The 17251-nt window shown below is 39.4% G+C and overlaps 1 protein-coding gene across 2 annotated transcripts in view; it reads right to left on the bottom strand.

The window, feature by feature from the left end:
• LRRC1 (leucine rich repeat containing 1) overlaps nucleotides 1-17251 on the bottom strand; it is a 112192-nt gene that overhangs the window by 44991 nt on the left and 49950 nt on the right. For both annotated transcript variants that reach the window (XR_011557385.1, XM_070733006.1), the window contains exons 5-8: nucleotides 10248-10304; nucleotides 9033-9096; nucleotides 3555-3629; nucleotides 1106-1250 (exon numbers count right to left, since the gene is read on the bottom strand). Coding sequence is in view for 1 of the 2 variants with exons in the window: in XM_070733006.1 (XP_070589107.1) it covers nucleotides 1106-1250; nucleotides 3555-3629; nucleotides 9033-9096; nucleotides 10248-10304 (341 nt within the window). In the remaining variant the exon portion in view is untranslated. The remainder of the gene's footprint in view (nucleotides 1-1105; nucleotides 1251-3554; nucleotides 3630-9032; nucleotides 9097-10247; nucleotides 10305-17251) is intronic.

Genomic DNA, 17251 nt, shown 5'->3' with positions numbered 1-17251 from the left:
TCAGAATTTGGGTGGGAGGAGGAGGAGGAAAAGGAGGGGGAGGAGAGTTGCTGCCGAAGGAAGAAGTTATGTGAGGGGAATCAAAAAAATCCAAAACTTTAAGGCTTAAAAAAAAAAAGAGGACTCTGAGACAGCGAGGAGGAGCATGCGCCTCCAATACACCCGGAGTGAGGCTGCCTCCCATACACTGGCTGCTGCTACCTGCTGCCTCTTCCTTCCCATGCTGAAGGGCTCCCCTCTCCTCTCCCTCGCTCACTTTGTAGCTGGCGCCTCTGGCAGTCCAGATGGCCGGGATTAAAGGGGGAATGGCAGGAAACTGGCTGGGCCTTTTTGCTGCTCTCAAATTTCCTGGAAAATCTTTCCGGGCTCAGGTTCTTAAGTAGAAAATGGTTCTTAAGTAAAAGCAAAAAAGTCTTGAACACCCGATTCTTATCTAGAGAAGTTCTTAAGTAGAGGCGTGCTTAAGTAAAGGTACCATTCTATAAGATATTTTACGTTTCTACAGTCCTTTTGTGAAAGAAAGAGATATAAGAGCCTCCATTGAATGATTACAAAGTAAAAAGAAAAAAAATGTATATGTTTGATAATAAGCTTGATTTTGTGTTGGAAACTATGTATTGCCTTTTATTTTATGCTGGAGGAAAAAAATAAAAAAAATTATGAATGAAAGTACTCCTTAGATTAAATGCAATGTATTGTCTTCAGACCCAACTGCCAAAATGTGATCATAAACAGAGGAGAAACGTCTGATAGACAAAGGCATTCATGACAACTGTACTGCGAATTTCATAAGCTAATTCACAATTAAATCATGGTCTAACAGAGGAATAACAGTCACAAAACCCTAAAGGAGGCTCCAATGCTGCATAAAACAATCCAGGATCATAGGTTGCCCACTGATGCCTCAAAGTTATGTACAAATACAACCAATATTTGCTCTTATTTGCACTAGCATAAAAAAAAACCATGTTCCGAACAAAAATAGTAATAATGAACATTGGACAACGTGCATCTAAGACGTTAAATCAACTAAGACGTTGATTTAACGTCTTAGTTGGATTAAATATTCTGACATATATTGTTTAAAAGAAAAGATTTCACACACCTACACCATCTGGTAACATTTCAAGGAGATTCTGAGAGATGAGGAGGTCAGTTAAAGAGGTCAGGCCATTTATCTCTTCAGGTAGCTTTTCCAGTTTGTTTTCAGAGATATCCAGACACAGCAGGTTTTTCAGGTCCCCTATTTCCTACAAAACAAAAAACACAGCCATGCCTCAACATGCCAATGCCCAGAGATCTGACATTTGTCCAATTGCAACATTCTTAAGGACAAGACTACAAATCCTCCCTTCTGGATGATAACAAACTTGTGATGATATCACAAGTAAATCACCAGTAAAATATGTATGTGCAGACACCTAGCATGGGCCAACAATCTGTTGGTATATTTTCAGACTTTGAGGGTACATTAAACCTATTCAGAACTCTTAGTGCTGGCTCAAGGTTCAACAGTTCAACCTAAAAAGGTACTTGAATTCAATTTGCACTTTCTATTGACCTGAACAAACTTCAGGACTCATTCAAGGATAGCAAACATAGATTTTATGCCTTCATTTGTTTTACAAAAAGTTTTACCGAAGCAACATTTTTAATAATAATAATAATAATAATAATAATAATAATAATAATAATAATTTATTAGATTTGTATGCCGCCCCTCTCCGAAGACTCGGGGCGGCTCACAACAACGATAAAAACAATATTATAATGGCACAAATCTAATATTAAAAAACTAAAAACCCTATCATAATTAAAAACCAATCAGCACATACATACCAAACATAAATTATAATAAGCCTGGGGGAAAGATGCCTCAAATCCCCCATGCCTGGCGGTATAGGTGGGCCTTAAGTAGTTTACGGAAGACAAGGAGGGTGGGAGCAGTTCTAATCTCCGGGGGGAGTTGATTCCAGAGGGCCATGGCCGCCACAGAGAAGGCTCTTCCCCTGGGGCCCGCCAGATGACATTGTTTAGTCGACGGGACCCGGAGAAGGCCAACTCTGTGGGACCTTATCGGCCGCTGGGATTCATGCGGTAAATATTTATTCCCCTGATTTATATACAAATCCTGCTACTGGATCATTGAAACATATTTTGGACTGCAGTTAGCAGTGATTTGTCTCAGCACTCCTTCTGCTAAATCAACACAGAGGAAGGCGGACATACCCAAACAGTCACACTCTGTACCTGCTCTATTGAAGATCTAATCCCTACGCAGGACAAGGTTAAAAACAGGTAACCAAAACAGAGGCTAACAAATAGGAGTGGGCAACTGTGTCCCCTTTATGACATGCGGACACAACTTTTGTCTGAAATAGTATAGGGTTACCTGCCTAAGCCAGGGGTTGGACTAGAAGGTCCCTTCCAACTCTATTATTTTGTTACTTCCAGACTTCTGGGAGTAGAAATCCACAGTTTTAAAGAAGCCGATTATCTAGGCCCTCAACAGTTGGGATTCAGGCTCAACAGTCGGGATTCGCTGGCTGGGGAATTCTGGGAGTTGAAGTCCAAATATCTTCCAGTTGCCAAGGTTGGGAAACACTGGACTAAGCAATGCCGTCTGGCAGGACCAAGGGGAAGAGCCTTCTCTGTGGCAGCCCTGGCCCTCTGGAATCAACTCCCCCCAGAGATTAGAACTGCCCCCACCCTACTTGCCTTTTGCTAACTCCTAAAAACCCACCTATGTCGCCAGGCTTGGGAAAGTTGATATTCTCTGTAGCTACTATGATATATTGCTTGGGTTGTGTGATTAATTTTTATGATAAGGGTTTTAATCTGTTTTTTAATATTGGATTTGTACATTGTGTATTGTGTTGTGAGCCACCCCAAGTCTTTGGAAAGGGGCAGCACACAAATCTAATAAATTATTAAATTATTATTATTGTTGTCTACCCCTGCTAAAGAAGCTAGGTTTCTGCATACTCTCTTTCCAATTTCCAAGGCAGTAAAGTCCTAGAGTTGGACATTCCGTTTCATTATTATTAGTTCTTCAAAATACCTGTTTATAAACCGTTCCTGGAGTATTTCAAAGGTGCTAAATCTGGAAGGCAATCTTATCAGTACAAATCTATAGGCTCACAAATTTTCCCCTAAAATTGGACACGTTTTGAAGAAACTATTTGGGATTCAGTCATTGATCTCCTCCTCTGGATATTTCACAGACACAGATCCTAATATTTAGCTGTTCTACTGTCGCCAAATTCTCTACTGCTCAGGGGAAAAATACTTTTATCTTACTTCCAAGTAGACAAGTGTATTGTTTTCAGAAACAATACTTTGCCAGAGAAAGAACCAGCATAATGCCCTTGCCCCAAAACAACTTCATCAGCTTCAAAATGAAGACATGGATAATGAAGATGAAGAGGTGCTAACATACTGAGAATAAACAAGTAACTTTTTTTCTAAAATAACAGCATGCTCAGTTTTAATTGTTTTTATTTCAATAAGCAGGTGAGTTTAGTTGCAAAGATCCAGGAAGTTTCTATTTTTACCTGAGGTATTTCTGCCAACTGGTTTCCATCTAACCAGAGGTCTTTTAGGCTATAAAGTGCACCTATAGTTCCTGGCTGCAATATAGAAAAGACAGGAGGCCACGGTTAGCATTAAACAATAACCCATAAATAGAATAGAATAGAATAGAATAGAATAGAATAGAATTTTATTGGCCAAGTGTGATTGGACACACAAGGAATTTGTCTTGGTGCATATGCTCTCAGCGTACATAAAATAAAATATACATTTGTCAAGAATCATGTGGTATGATATTTAATGATTATCATAGGGGTCAATAAGCAATAAAGAAATCCAACTTCATTTTATTTCATCCTAAATAGCCCAAAAAAATTGAAATTCTTCAAATTAAGTAAAGTTAAGCACAAAAGATAGTCATTGTCATTCTCTGTTAGTTATCCCTTGGGTCCTTGTTAGATTAGGGACAGGCAACATGATGCCTTTTGGAATACTGAATGACACTCCTGTTAGCCTAATTAATCTAATGCCATCAATTATACAAATCCTTCCATGCTGTTGGCAGTTCAAAACTTCAAGGCAGTGAAGGAAAGGTGCAGTGTAGCCTACTATGGTTTTTGACTTCGGTATTGACTTCTGATAGCTTTACACCTACTATGGCTTCATTTAATCAGAAAAGCCAGCTTTTCCCATAACTAAAACATACTTAGCCCAGACAATGGAAAGAATTCTTGTCCTTTTTATCAAACAGTAAGATAATTTAAGCAGACTATTAAGAAAAGAGACCTTCTGCAAGGAAAAGGGAATCAAAGCTTATTTGGAAGACCTAAAGGAGGTTGAGGAGGCACTCTTTCCAGTAATGAAGAGGCAGCAATGGAGGAAAAAACCACTACCAACAGACATATATGGACACAATTAATGAAACATAGAACTGGAGACAGAATGGGATAAACACACTGTGGAAGTAACTAAAAACAGCAGATATATATATCTAAGCAAATGAATAAACAATTTATGGAAATGTCACAGCAAGTAGCAGATATAGCTCAAATAACCAACAAAGCTTATGATGTGGCTATGATTAATAATCTAGAGATAAGCAAGGCTTAAAAGAGTATTTTTGAAATAAAGACTGAGTTAGCAGATTTACAGGATTGTTAACAGGAGACATAATTTTAGGATCAAAGGAGTGTCAAAAAAAACTGGAACAATCCTTTTGGCTGCTTATCTCATTTCTAAAATTAATGACTTGAGCTTTGACTTGAACCTAAGGGATAAAGATATTGAGTATGCTCATTGGGTTTATTCTCTTAGGAATACACAAAAACCTAGAGACATTTTTGTCATATTTATACATTCAACATAGAAGATAAAATTATAAGAAAATCACGTGGACTGGAGGAGATTAAATGGGACAATGAGAAAACATCCTTCTTCCAAGATATCAGCGTAGCAGTACGATGCAGTGAAGAAAGGAATTTAAACCACTGACAGAAAATAGCATGCAGGATAAGTTTCGTTATGAGTTGGGGATTTCCTTTAAGTTACATAATTATTTTAAAGTCATAAAGAAAAAAAATATTTATTTTCTATCGATGATGTTATAATTATGCAGAAAATCATACACATGGGAAAAAAACTATTATAATGCTGTCTTTGAAGTCTTATAAAAATTATTTTTATAAGATAAGATTAGATTTGATTTAGAACAAAATATCTTCTTAACTGAAGAATCACCTATTTTCTTTCACTCTCATATTTTGAAAGCACATCCCTCTCGTACAGTTTTTTGGCATAGGTGTGGGGAAGTGGTTTTGGCTCTCCAGTGCTGGCCCCTTCAAATGTTTCAACTGAATTTGATATTCTATTTTGATTGATCATGCAAATTATAAAGATTATATGTAAGCACTGTTGAGATATTAAGAAATCCATCATAACTTTCACATTAACAATATCTAATTCTCTTCCTGACTATGAACTCTTCTCAGATTCACACACAAAGCCTTCAGCACCAAATGATTACATATAGATTATACATATCTGCAAAGGAACATAATATTCTTTCTATGCAATTTTAAATAAAATAAATCCATACACACAAAGTTGCATTAACATTTTCAAAAATATAAGAATTATGGCTAGTTATAACCAATTTAATTTTTTTAAAGTTCCATTGTTAGATTTTTAAAATTGTTTTACTAGGATCTCTTGAGAATTATGCCTACATTGTTCCTGAAAAATATGTTTTCATTTCAAATGTAAGCAGGACCCAGAATAATTTGGGAAAACTGGAGATGTAACCAAAGAGTTAAATATAATTTATATTTTTCCTTTTCAGTTCTTTTAATTTTCAAATCTACAGAGTAAACTGAACTACAGTACTGTTATTAGAGACTTAACCTCATAATATATTTAGTTGCCAAATACTGTACATTTTGTGGATATTAAGTAACAGCCTCTATTCTTTTTCATTCTTTTACAGATTGATTTCCAGTGGTACAGTGGTAGGAGGGAATGAGAAAGCTGAATTTCTTGCCTATATATTTTTAAAAAATTAATCTCTTCCTTGGATGTTTCTTTAAAATTGTAATTTATTTATGTATTTATTTAGTTTATTTATAGCATTGCTCATTAAACAGCTTGAAACTTGAAGGATAGGCAAGATACAGAGCAATATTAGTTGCTTGTATACACTGAATTATAAAATCTTGGTATTTGCTTTTTTTAAAAATGGCCTTACCTATACTATGCTGTGCCAAGGTTAGATAAAAATCTAAGCCAGTGGCAACACTATCTCAGACTATATGGCACCAAACCTATAGGAATAAGAACTTAGATAAATAATTTAAAAGGTAAAATCTCATTTGAGTCAAACTTGACTCTTGGTGACTTCCTGAATATGACTATATAATTTTCTTGGCAGTTTACCACTAAATTCTTCCAGGATGTTTTCTTATTGGTCTAGTCTACAACTCTGATAATACCCCAGAGGCATTTTCAAACATTAACCATGCCTGACCCTGTTTAGTATCCATAAATATTTGCAAGAGGAATTTTTCTTGTACATACTTCCTTTTCTCTTACCATTGAAGATAACAAGGAGTAAAAACTCCAAAGTGCAAGTAGTTTAAAGTAGATTTTAAAGTGAAGTATCACATAGGGCAACACCCAGCAACCTTGGCTGATCTAGACTAGGAAGTTAGAAAAAATATCAAGTCAATTAAAACAACTTCCATAACTTTGCCAAAGAAAACCCTCAACAACCTATTGTGACCAGAAACCAAGAACAAGTCAAATAACCTTTTTGCAAGTGTTCATAAACAGAAAAAGTAGAAATACAGTATTGGACAACAAAAACTCAATAAATATGGGAATGGCATTTTCAAAAGTGCAACAGCATCCCTCAACTTACAACCAATAGTTTAGTGATTGTTTAAACTTACAAAAAAAAGTGACACAGTCTGTTTTTGTCACTTATGATTACTGTAGCATCCCATAGTCATGTGGTCAAAATCTGGACACTGGCTCATATTTATGATGGTTATAGTGTCCTGGGCTCAAGTGATCACATTGTGTGACTTTCTGACAAGCAAAGTCAATGGGGAAGCCAGATTCACTTAACAATTATGTTCATTGGCATTCTTCAGTCTCAAAAGACTATGGGATCATGTTCTGGAATGAGTTCCTAAAATGCCGTATGCAAAGTTGGAGTAACCTCTCCAGAGCATGAGGCTTACGTAGGTTAGTATGGAGGATAGACAATCCAAGCATTAGATTTCCCCACTCCCCACATCTCTGAAATAATCCAATGGAATGGCAAAGCCAATACGATTGGTTCCAGCTACATCACAGCAGTTATCAGAACTTGGCTGTACACAGTCTTGAACTGCTTCTGGGACTCTGGTTCCAGATTTTGCCTCAAGGTTTACTCCTGAAGCTTTTTCCAATTATGTATATAACCAGAAGGCAGTGGAGGTTTGCAGTCAGAGTTTGCCTTCTCCTAGAAGATGTTTTTGCTGCTTTATCTACTGTTGGGATATAGAGCCCTCTTCTGCCTTCAAAACTGTTGACCATCTTCTCCTGTAAAGGGGCCCTTACAAGGTGCTACAAGCAGGGCTAGCTGGACCAAGGATTTTTAATGAGGTATTACTCCTCCAACACGATTGTATAACAGATGATGATCTTCCAAGTATTCATGTAAATTTGGGCAACTTTTCCTCCCACAATCAGAATCAGAAATTGGGGGGGGGGGGACAGCACTCCTGCCCATTGGTGGCAAAAGGCAGGATCAGGAATATTATTAATTTAACAACTGCAGTGATTCACTTAACAACTCTGCCAAGAAAAATCAAAATGGGGCAAAACTTACTTTAAAATTGTGTCACTTAGCAGCAGAAATTTTAGACACAATTGTGGTCATAAGCTGAGGACTATCTGTAGTATCTGTAGTAAGTCGGACTTCCAGTGTTCAATTTAACAATCCAGCTACAATGACCTTCTCTTCAACTCTTTTCTTCAACAGTTTTGTTGATGAAATAAGCAAACCTCTTTTTATTGTGCAATTACAGAACAAGAACTCACCAGCACAAACAAGTTACTGGAATCGTTTCAGTATGAACTGAAATTACAATGGAAGCAGGAATGCTTCCTGCTGCAATCACATTATAAGCATGGAGAGCATTTTTTTCATTCTAAATACTAATGTGAATGACCAGTGAGGAGAAGCATCTCACTACTATCCCTGCTGAACATGGGAATTTATTGGCTGAAAAGGGATGACTTCTTAAAGAAGAAGGGATGACTTCCTAAAGAAGAAACTACCAAAAACAAAAAGCATTTACAAAGATCGCTATTTTATTAAAATACAGGAATTATTATTTGTCCAGAATTTCTACATACTTGGGTCAATTACACCCTACCTAACAACAGTTTCAAAAACATTTAGGCAATGCTAATTATGCCTTTTTTCAATTTTTTCTTTTAAAAAAAACTAATCATATATAAGGAAAATATACATTAAAAAGTTTCAGAAAAAAAATGCTCCTGAGTATAATTTTAAAACAACACATGGTGGGTAAAATGAGGACCCAGATTGTTGGGAGCGATATGCTGACTCTGTAAACCACAGGGAGGGCTGTGAAGAACTGTGAAGTGGTATATAAGTCTAAGTGCTATTGCTATTCTTCATCTTTCCTCCCTTTTATCCTCTCCTTCCTAGTCATTCTTTTTGTTGTTTTGTATATATATTTTAATTTAAATACATTTTAAAAAGCAACAAAATCCTCAGCCTTTCCTTTTGAATTAAAAAAAACAGTCACAAAATATAACACAGAAAGCTGCATTCTGTAATTTAACATGGTTAAGATAGCCAAGAAACAGATAGTTTTGTTAGAAAAAACAAATTATACACAATCAAGTCAACTCTGCAACCTACTTTTGATACCTTACAACTGAGCGTTTAGGAAGTTATGTACTGAATTTTAAATATGTGCAGTGCTTACCAAATTATAAAGTTCATTATTTCCTAAATCTAGTTCTTCTAGTCTCTGCAGCTGGGCAATTGACCTGAAAAAATCAGGAATAGCATAATTTTAAAAGATCATAAACACAACGTTTAACATTGGAATTAGATTAGGACATTCTTAATATGATCTATAACAGTGATGGCGAACCCTTTTTTTGGGCTCATGTGCCAAAAGGCTGCACGTGCACGACAGCACATGTGCCCACACCCATAATGCAATGCCCTCCCACCACACACATGCACACAACACCACACTAACAACCCTCCCGTGCAAGCGCACAGGCCTCACTGAAGCCTCCGGACTTCCGGTAGGCCCATTGGGCCATTTTTTGGCATCCTTGGGGTTCAGGAGGTTTTATTGGAGCCTGGGGAGAGCGAGAACGGCCAAAAAGAAGGCCGAAAATCAGCTGGCCAGTACGTGGATGAGCTGACAATAGGGCAATGTTTCACGTGCCCTCAGATATGACTCTGCATGCCCCTTGTAGCACATGTGCCATAGGTTTGCCATCCCTGATCTATATACTATTAAAACACATGCGTCTGTAACTTTTAATTGGGAGAAATAGGGCACCATAGAGCAAAACCTCTTGAACCAAAATACTTCAATTAAATGGGCTAACTTACAGAATGTGTCCAAAATTTAGGACCCATGACTCTCATGGAACTGAAATTTGGGGAATTTTGTAAAACATATTATGACATAAAATTCTCATAAAGTATTTTATGACATTACCAAAATGTCAAAAATCATTTCCCGTGATCAACTCCTGATGGTTGACTGTACTATACAGATCAACGTGGGTTGTTTGCAAGGCAGATACATCGATGAATATTTCTCTGAATTTCTAAGGGCTTTTCAAGTGCATTAGAAGCTCTGCCATTGCTGAAGCCATTGGGGAATCTGGTAAGGAAAGAATGACCCAAGAGGTCAGAGGTTGTCTAGTTTTTCCTAGCATTCATCAATTAGTGTTAATAAAGACACTGATTGAGTGATTTTATGTCAAGTCATTTTTGTCTCCTAGCAAACCACATAGATTTTCTCCATGATGAAATAAAGACATTACTATTCAGTAATATCTGCTTCCTGCTAGAAGATTTATTCTATTCTTTAATTTCTTTTCCATATTCAGGGAACGAAAGATTCTCAAGTCATGCTACCCATGCATACAAAACAAACAGAGAAAATACTTACTCGGGTAAATACGTTAATAAATTCTCCCTTAATTCCAGTGACGCCAGATTATAGAGGCTAGAGACACAGAATAAATATGGTTAATCTTTTGTGACATAAAAAAGTGCTACAAAAGAAAACAAAAAGTAGGCATTGTAAATAGAACATACCATGCATTTCCTTAAAGTCTGAGTAAGCAGGTAGATATATTACCTAAGCAAATTTTTGCATAAGTTGAAACCTACATCATGGTGTAAGCAGAAAGGCAATATTTCTGACCAGGTAGAAGCCAAGCAGCAAGAAGCAGAACTGGTGGAAACATGCTCAGAGATAGATCTTAGATGGGAGACCTTGTTCTTCTGGACTGACAAGTTAAAACCCTATGAGTTAGATCAGACCAATAAGCTCCACACGGGCCTAAAACTACTTTTATTAACACAGGCAGCAGTAATCTTGCAAGTATGACTGTGCTTTCCTTCTTTCTTCTTTTAAATTAATGTAAATGGGTATGTGTGTGTGTGTGTATACCTGTTTGAGACATTTTCATAATTCCCCCTTCTCATTTGGGCTTAAGCAATAATAATAATAATAATAATAATAATAATAATAATAATAATAATAATTTATTAGATTTGTATGCCGCCCCTCTCCGAAGACTCTACTTGTTCATCTACTTGTTGCTTTGATAGCAGCTCCCCCTTATTTCCATCAATGTCATTCTCATTACCTTCTACATATAACTAGCAGGACTGTGCCACTATGCTTTCATCCCTCCAAGTGCCCTCCCTGTCATGGTCCCTACCTGTCATGAAAAGGGCCAACCCACTACGCTCCTCAAAAGTGCACCATTTCCTTTATTCAAAAAGATTGCTGTAAAATTAGCTAAAAGTCAAGTTTCATGCATCCCAGGGAGCACATCTAAAAGAAGATGAGTCAGTGCAAGAAAGAAGAATGTTTGAGTGCATCATTCTCAAATACTGTACAGTGAAAGAGATAAATCTGTATATTAACTGAGAAGATAGCTAAAATCTGGGAAATTCATGTGTTTGCGTGTGTATGTGTTTGTTTGTTTGTTTGTTTGCTTGTTTGCTTGCTTTTCTATTGAAGCTGAGGAGGAGAATCCTGTAGCCTTAAAGGTCCAAATCCTGGTAAGGGTATGGCTAACTGATGAGAGCAAAATAGCTGGAAATAGATCTATACTAGTCTCCCTTCATTTTCATTATCAGCAAAAATATGTTACATACACACAAAAGAGAGAGAGAGAGAAAGAAAGAAAGCGGGAGGTGTAACGTATTTTTTGATGATAAATGAAAAGGAAGGGAGACTAATATACAGTGATCTCTCGGTTAGCGCGGGGGTTACGTTCCAAGACCTCCCGCGCTAACCGATTTCCGCGTTATATTGGATGCGGAAGTAAAACCACCATCTGCGCATGTGCGCCATTTTTTTCATGGCCGCACATGCGCAGATGGTGGAGTTTGCGTGTGGGCGGCGGGGAAGACCAAGGGAAGATTCCTTCAGCCGCCCAACAGCTGATCTGCTCCGCAGCGCGGAAGCAGCGAGGAGCCGAAGATGGGGTAAAGGCAAAGGGGAAACCCCATCTTCGGCTCCTCGCTGCTGCCGCGCTGCGGAGCGGATCAGGTGTTGGGCGGCTGAAGGAACCTTCCCTTGGTCTTCCCCGCCAGATCACTTGCCGCTTGCCGCTTGCCAGTCCACACACGCCCCCCTGGATGAGCGGCCCCGCATGGCCCCAGCGCCGGACTCCGTTGGCGAAGGGCGAAACCGGAAGGGGCGAGGTGGGGGAGAACGGGAGGCTCAGCATTCCGGCAGTCGCAGCGCTGGCTGTCAACTTTTCTTTTTAGCACTGGGGAGGCAAGTCAGCTCCTGCCCAGTTTTAAAAAGAAAAGTTGACAGCCAGCGATTGTTCCGCTGCCGCCAGCATGGAGCCCACGGGGGATTCGCCTTCCTCCCACCCGCAGCCGAGACTGATCGTGGGCTCCTTCGCAACCTCGGAGAGCTTCCAGGGCATGAAAGCTAACGAAAACCAGGAAGCTCTCCGAGGTTGCGAAGGAGCCCACGATCAGTCGGCTGCGGGTGGGAGGAAGGCGAATCCCCCGTGGGCTCCATGCTGGCGGCAGCGGAACAATCGCTGGCTGTCAACTTTTCTTTTTAAAACTGGGCAGGAGCTGACTTGCCTCCCCAGTGCTAAAAAGAAAAGTTGACAGCCAGCGCTGCGACTGCCGGAATGCTGAGCCTCCCGTTCTCCCCCACCTCGCCCCTTCCGGTTTCGCCCTTCGCCAACGGAGTCCGGCGCTGGGGCCATCCGGGGCCGCTCATCCAGGGGGGCGTGTGTGAATGCCACGGGGCTGGGCTCGGCTCCCCCCTCGGCTCCCCCCCTTACCAGCCCCGCCGCGGAAGGCTCCATTCTGTTCCCTGCTGGCCCGATTGAGCGGCCGGCGGTCTCCATTCAGGGAACAGACGTCCACCCCCTCCTCGGAGTCCCCGGCACCCAGCGTCCCCACGCCGCCTCCACCTCCCGGTAATGCGCCCGACCTCTGCCTCTCTCTTTCTCTCTCATATACCACGCCGGCAACAGGGAGAGAAAGAGAGAGAGAACTAGCGTGGACTTATTTTTTATTTTTTAATATTTTATTTTTTTAATTAATATTTTTTGAAAAACCGCGTTGCAGCGTTTCGCGCTAATCGAGAACGCGCAAATCGAGGGACCACTGTAGATCTATTTCAAGCTTATTATGCTCTCATCAGCTAGCCATACCCTTACTGGGAATTGAACCTACAGATTCTGCCCTGCATATATATTGCGTGCTGTGTTGAGTCCTCACATTTCTATACATTACAGTGACCCCCAGTCACATGATAAGAATTCAACATATATCCACAACGGTTGCAGCATCCCAAGGTCATGTAATCACCAGTTCCAGCCAGTTTATAACAAGCAAAGTCAATGGGGGAAAGCTGGATTGAATTAATGACCACGCAATTCATTCAACAACAACAGTGATTTACCTAACACAACACAAAAGTTGTAAAATAAGGTGCAACAGATTGAAAAACCACCTCACCTAATGATGGAAGATTCAATCCCAATTGTGGTAGTTAAGTCATTGACTACCTGTATATTATCAAATATATTTCACATACATTTTGTGGTGCTTACAGTATATATCATATAATTATGTACATATATGCATAATAAAAAGAGTGTTTCTACAGAAGATAAGGTATATTATCTACCGGTAATACTTTCAAGACAATATAAACTATTTTCCTCCATAGTAACGAAAGTGTATATTCACTGCCAACTGGATGTACAGTAATTTCATTTATTGGCTTGGTCATTAAGATTTAAGGGATTAGTCACAGAAGGGTCAATTAAAAGATTTTATTCATAGCATTGCATAATGGAGTTCTCACTGTAAATGACCTTGTAAGGGTAAGTTTTTCACTGTCACCTCTTCATAATACAGTAAAAGTCTATATCACCATAGTAACATTTTCCCCCTCTGGACTTTATTTAGGACTAAATAGAGCACAAAGAATTGGATATTTTCCCCCATGCTATAATCCGCTTTAATCCTTCAATTTCAAAATAAAAATAGCAATATATCTGCATTTTCTAAAACATAGCTGTCTCTGCCTTGGTAATGGATTCCAGAAAAAAAATGCCACAGTAATCAATTGTAAAAAGCTCTAAAGAATTTAAAAGAGCAGCCACATACCACATTTGTTAGGTGACAAAATTTTGCCTTACTTGGCATATACACACAGAAAAAAAAATTATATTATAGTTAATGAAGTATAAAATGAAAGAAAGGGGTGTTGGTCTTACTTGATACATTCCTTCTGAGTGGGATGGATATAGCATCCAGGAATGGTTTAACTCTGTCTCCTAAGCTGATTGGACTGAGTCTGTCAAAGTTGTTTAGGTCCCATTTCTGTTGTTGTTCTTGTCAGCTTTTGACAAAAGAACGAAGTGACAGACTCTCATGTGCCATAGTCTATGATGTAAACTTCCATCGATAAATCCCGGACCAGATATACATCAGAGCAGGGCTGAATGCTATATCCACCCTTCTGACAAGGAGCATGTTAAATTGGTATCATGGTTATTAAGTGAATCTGGTTTCCCCATTGACTTTACTTGGCAGAAGGTCGCAAAAGGAGATCGCATGATCCTGGGACACTGCAACTATTATTAATGTGAGTCAGTTGCCAACTGTTTTAATTTTGATCAAATGAGCAAGGGGATGCTGCAACTTTTGTAAGTGTGAAAAATGGTCTTAAGCAGGGGTGGGCTCCTGCCCGGACCAGGGGGGGAGACGCAATGCGGTAGCGAAAATGGAGCTCCACCCCAGACCACCCAATTTGCACTGAAATATATTGAAAGAAAATGCAGGGCATCCTGCATAAGCCACGCCCACAGTGTGCTGGTAAAAATTTTGGTAGCCCTTCACTGGTCTTAAGTCACTTTTTTCAGTAATGTTGTAACTTTGAATGGTCACTAAATGAACTGTAGTAAATTGAGGATCACCTGTAATCCTATTGATTGGGCCATAGAACTGTGGATTTATAATACAGTGGTACCTTGACATACGAGTTTAATTTGTTCCAGACCCGAGCTCGTAAGTCGATCAATTCGCATTTCGAATGAATGCCTTTAGACTTTGTTTTTCCCGTCGAGATAACCGGAAGCAAGGAAATTCTTGCGCCACCTAGTGGAAGCTCGGCTCGTATCCCGAATTTGAGCTCGGGTGTCGAACAGAAATTTTGCTTGCGTCGCGGCTCGTAACTTGGAATACTCGCATGTGGAGCAGCTCGTATCTAGAGGTACTACTGTACTGCCGTATTCTAGAAATATATCAGGTCAGAAATAAGACCAACGTATGTGCACATTTTGAATGCTATCGTGGAAAAAGAGGTTTTTAGCCAAATCTCAGAAACCATATGTTTTAGGAATGTTTAAATATTCCATGCACACTAATAGTCACATCAACATAAAGAGAAAATGAAATGTCTTAAATAAATAAGATTGCTGCTTTCTTCCTTGAGTATTCCAGATGTCATTTCTGGCTTGAAGTATAGAACCCATCAGGAGCCTTAGGGAATACATTCCAAAACGAGTTGGCTCAGTTTTAAATTAGAGCCATGCTTAAACGCAGCACTTTTTCATCCACATGTGAATTTGTAATTTTGTAATTTTGGCTATGCATTAGAGCTGTTAACTAGTATTTACACATGTTATGTATGCATCTAATTGAACAGCCATTTCCAGGTTCCGCCAGTTGAAAAATGCAATTTGGTTTCTCAGCATTCCAAAAACAAGTTAAGCAATAAAATAAATACATTAAATCACAGATCTCACACTAACAGTTAAATATGAATAGGACAATGCCACCCACCATTCTAGTAATAGGTAGACCATCTGTAAATATGAGTTCCAACTTAAATACAAATTTGAGTTAAATTCTGAGTTAGCAACAGAACTTGTTCCTAAACTAGGAATTGCTAGACTGCTATCTGCATTATTACCAAGCAAACTGCAAGATGGTGTAACATTTTGCCCTACTCCTACTTCAGAGAGCTACTCTTCGTTAATAGTTGGGTAATGGATATTCTTTTCTCAATTCTCTGGGTTAGTATGCAATACTCTTAAGCAGGTCCACCTTCTTTTTATTATTATTATTATTATTATTATTATTATTATTATTATTATTTATTAGATTTGTATGCTGCCCCTCTCTGAAGAGTAAAATAATTCACAGGGTTCTGGTTATGAAATTCCCTTTCTTATAGAACCTCCCAGGATTCAGATATACGAGATGTCAATCTTAATCAGTACAAGTTGTCCTCAACTTACAACCATAATTGAGCTCATAATTTATGTTGCTAAAAAAAGACTTTTGACATTTGTCAAACTCTAATCATCACGGCTGCGTTACGTGACATATCGGAACTTTTTTCTCCTTTGCTAGACCGGGTGGGGCTGAGGCCACCACGTGACACATCCAGCCCATGGGTTTCAAGTTTGTTCCCCTGGTCTATGACATGATAGCACTTGTAGAAATCTGATACAGTAGAGCAGTGTTTTTCAACCAGTGTGCCGTGGCACACTAGTGTGCCGCGAGACATGGACAGGTGTGCCGCAAAGCGAAGCTCAGAGGGGGGAAGGAAGGAGAGAGAAAGACATAGAGGGAGGGAAGGAGGGAGAGAGAAAGAAAGCAAAAAAGAGGGAAGAAGGAAGAGAAAAAGAAAGAGGGATGGAGAGAGAAATAGAGAGAAAGGGAGGAAGAGAGAGATTTTTTTGTCCAAACTTTTTTTAGCTCCCCCCCCCTTAATGTTCCCCAGGTTTTTGTATATGTGAATATTGTGCCACGGCTCAAAAAAGGTTGGGAAACACTGCAGTAGAGCAATTCTTCTCATGGGAGGGGAGGTGCGGAGCAATGCCTGGGTGTGTGTAACCCCAGGAACATGCTTTTTTTGCCGCAGGGAGCAGGACGGCCATCCTACCTGTCACTTGAACCAGTACCTACATGGCTTAGAGCCAGACTATCTACAGAACTGTCTCCTGCCGCATACCTCCCAGGGACCAATAAGATCGCACAGGGTTGGCCTTCTCCAGGTCCTGTCAACTCAGCGTAGGTTGGCGGGGCCACAGGGGAGGGCCTTCTCTGTGGCCGCCCCAGTCCTATGGCACCAACTCCCCCCCCCCATGTCCGTACTGCTCGCACTCCCTTCCGAAAGACTGTGAAGACCTGGCTTTGCCAGCAGACCTGGGGGCCATGAACTTTACATCTGTCATAGCCAAATTATATGGAATGGCGTGTTGATTGTATCGTTTGAGTTGTGGATTTTTAACTGGGGTTTATTGTTTTAATATTTATATTTGACTTCTTTTTTACTGTACTTTTATTTTTTATATTGTATAAAGTCCTTCAGGATTGGTAGGCATAGAAGTCGAATTAAATGAATGAATGAATGAATGAATGAATGAATGAATGAATGAA

This window comes from Erythrolamprus reginae, chromosome 1, assembly GCF_031021105.1.
Source record: "Erythrolamprus reginae isolate rEryReg1 chromosome 1, rEryReg1.hap1, whole genome shotgun sequence".
Taxonomy (NCBI): Eukaryota; Metazoa; Chordata; class Lepidosauria; order Squamata; family Dipsadidae; genus Erythrolamprus; species Erythrolamprus reginae.
Note: the sequence above shows the minus strand (reverse complement) of the source record. Positions and strands in the feature narration are given on the sequence as shown.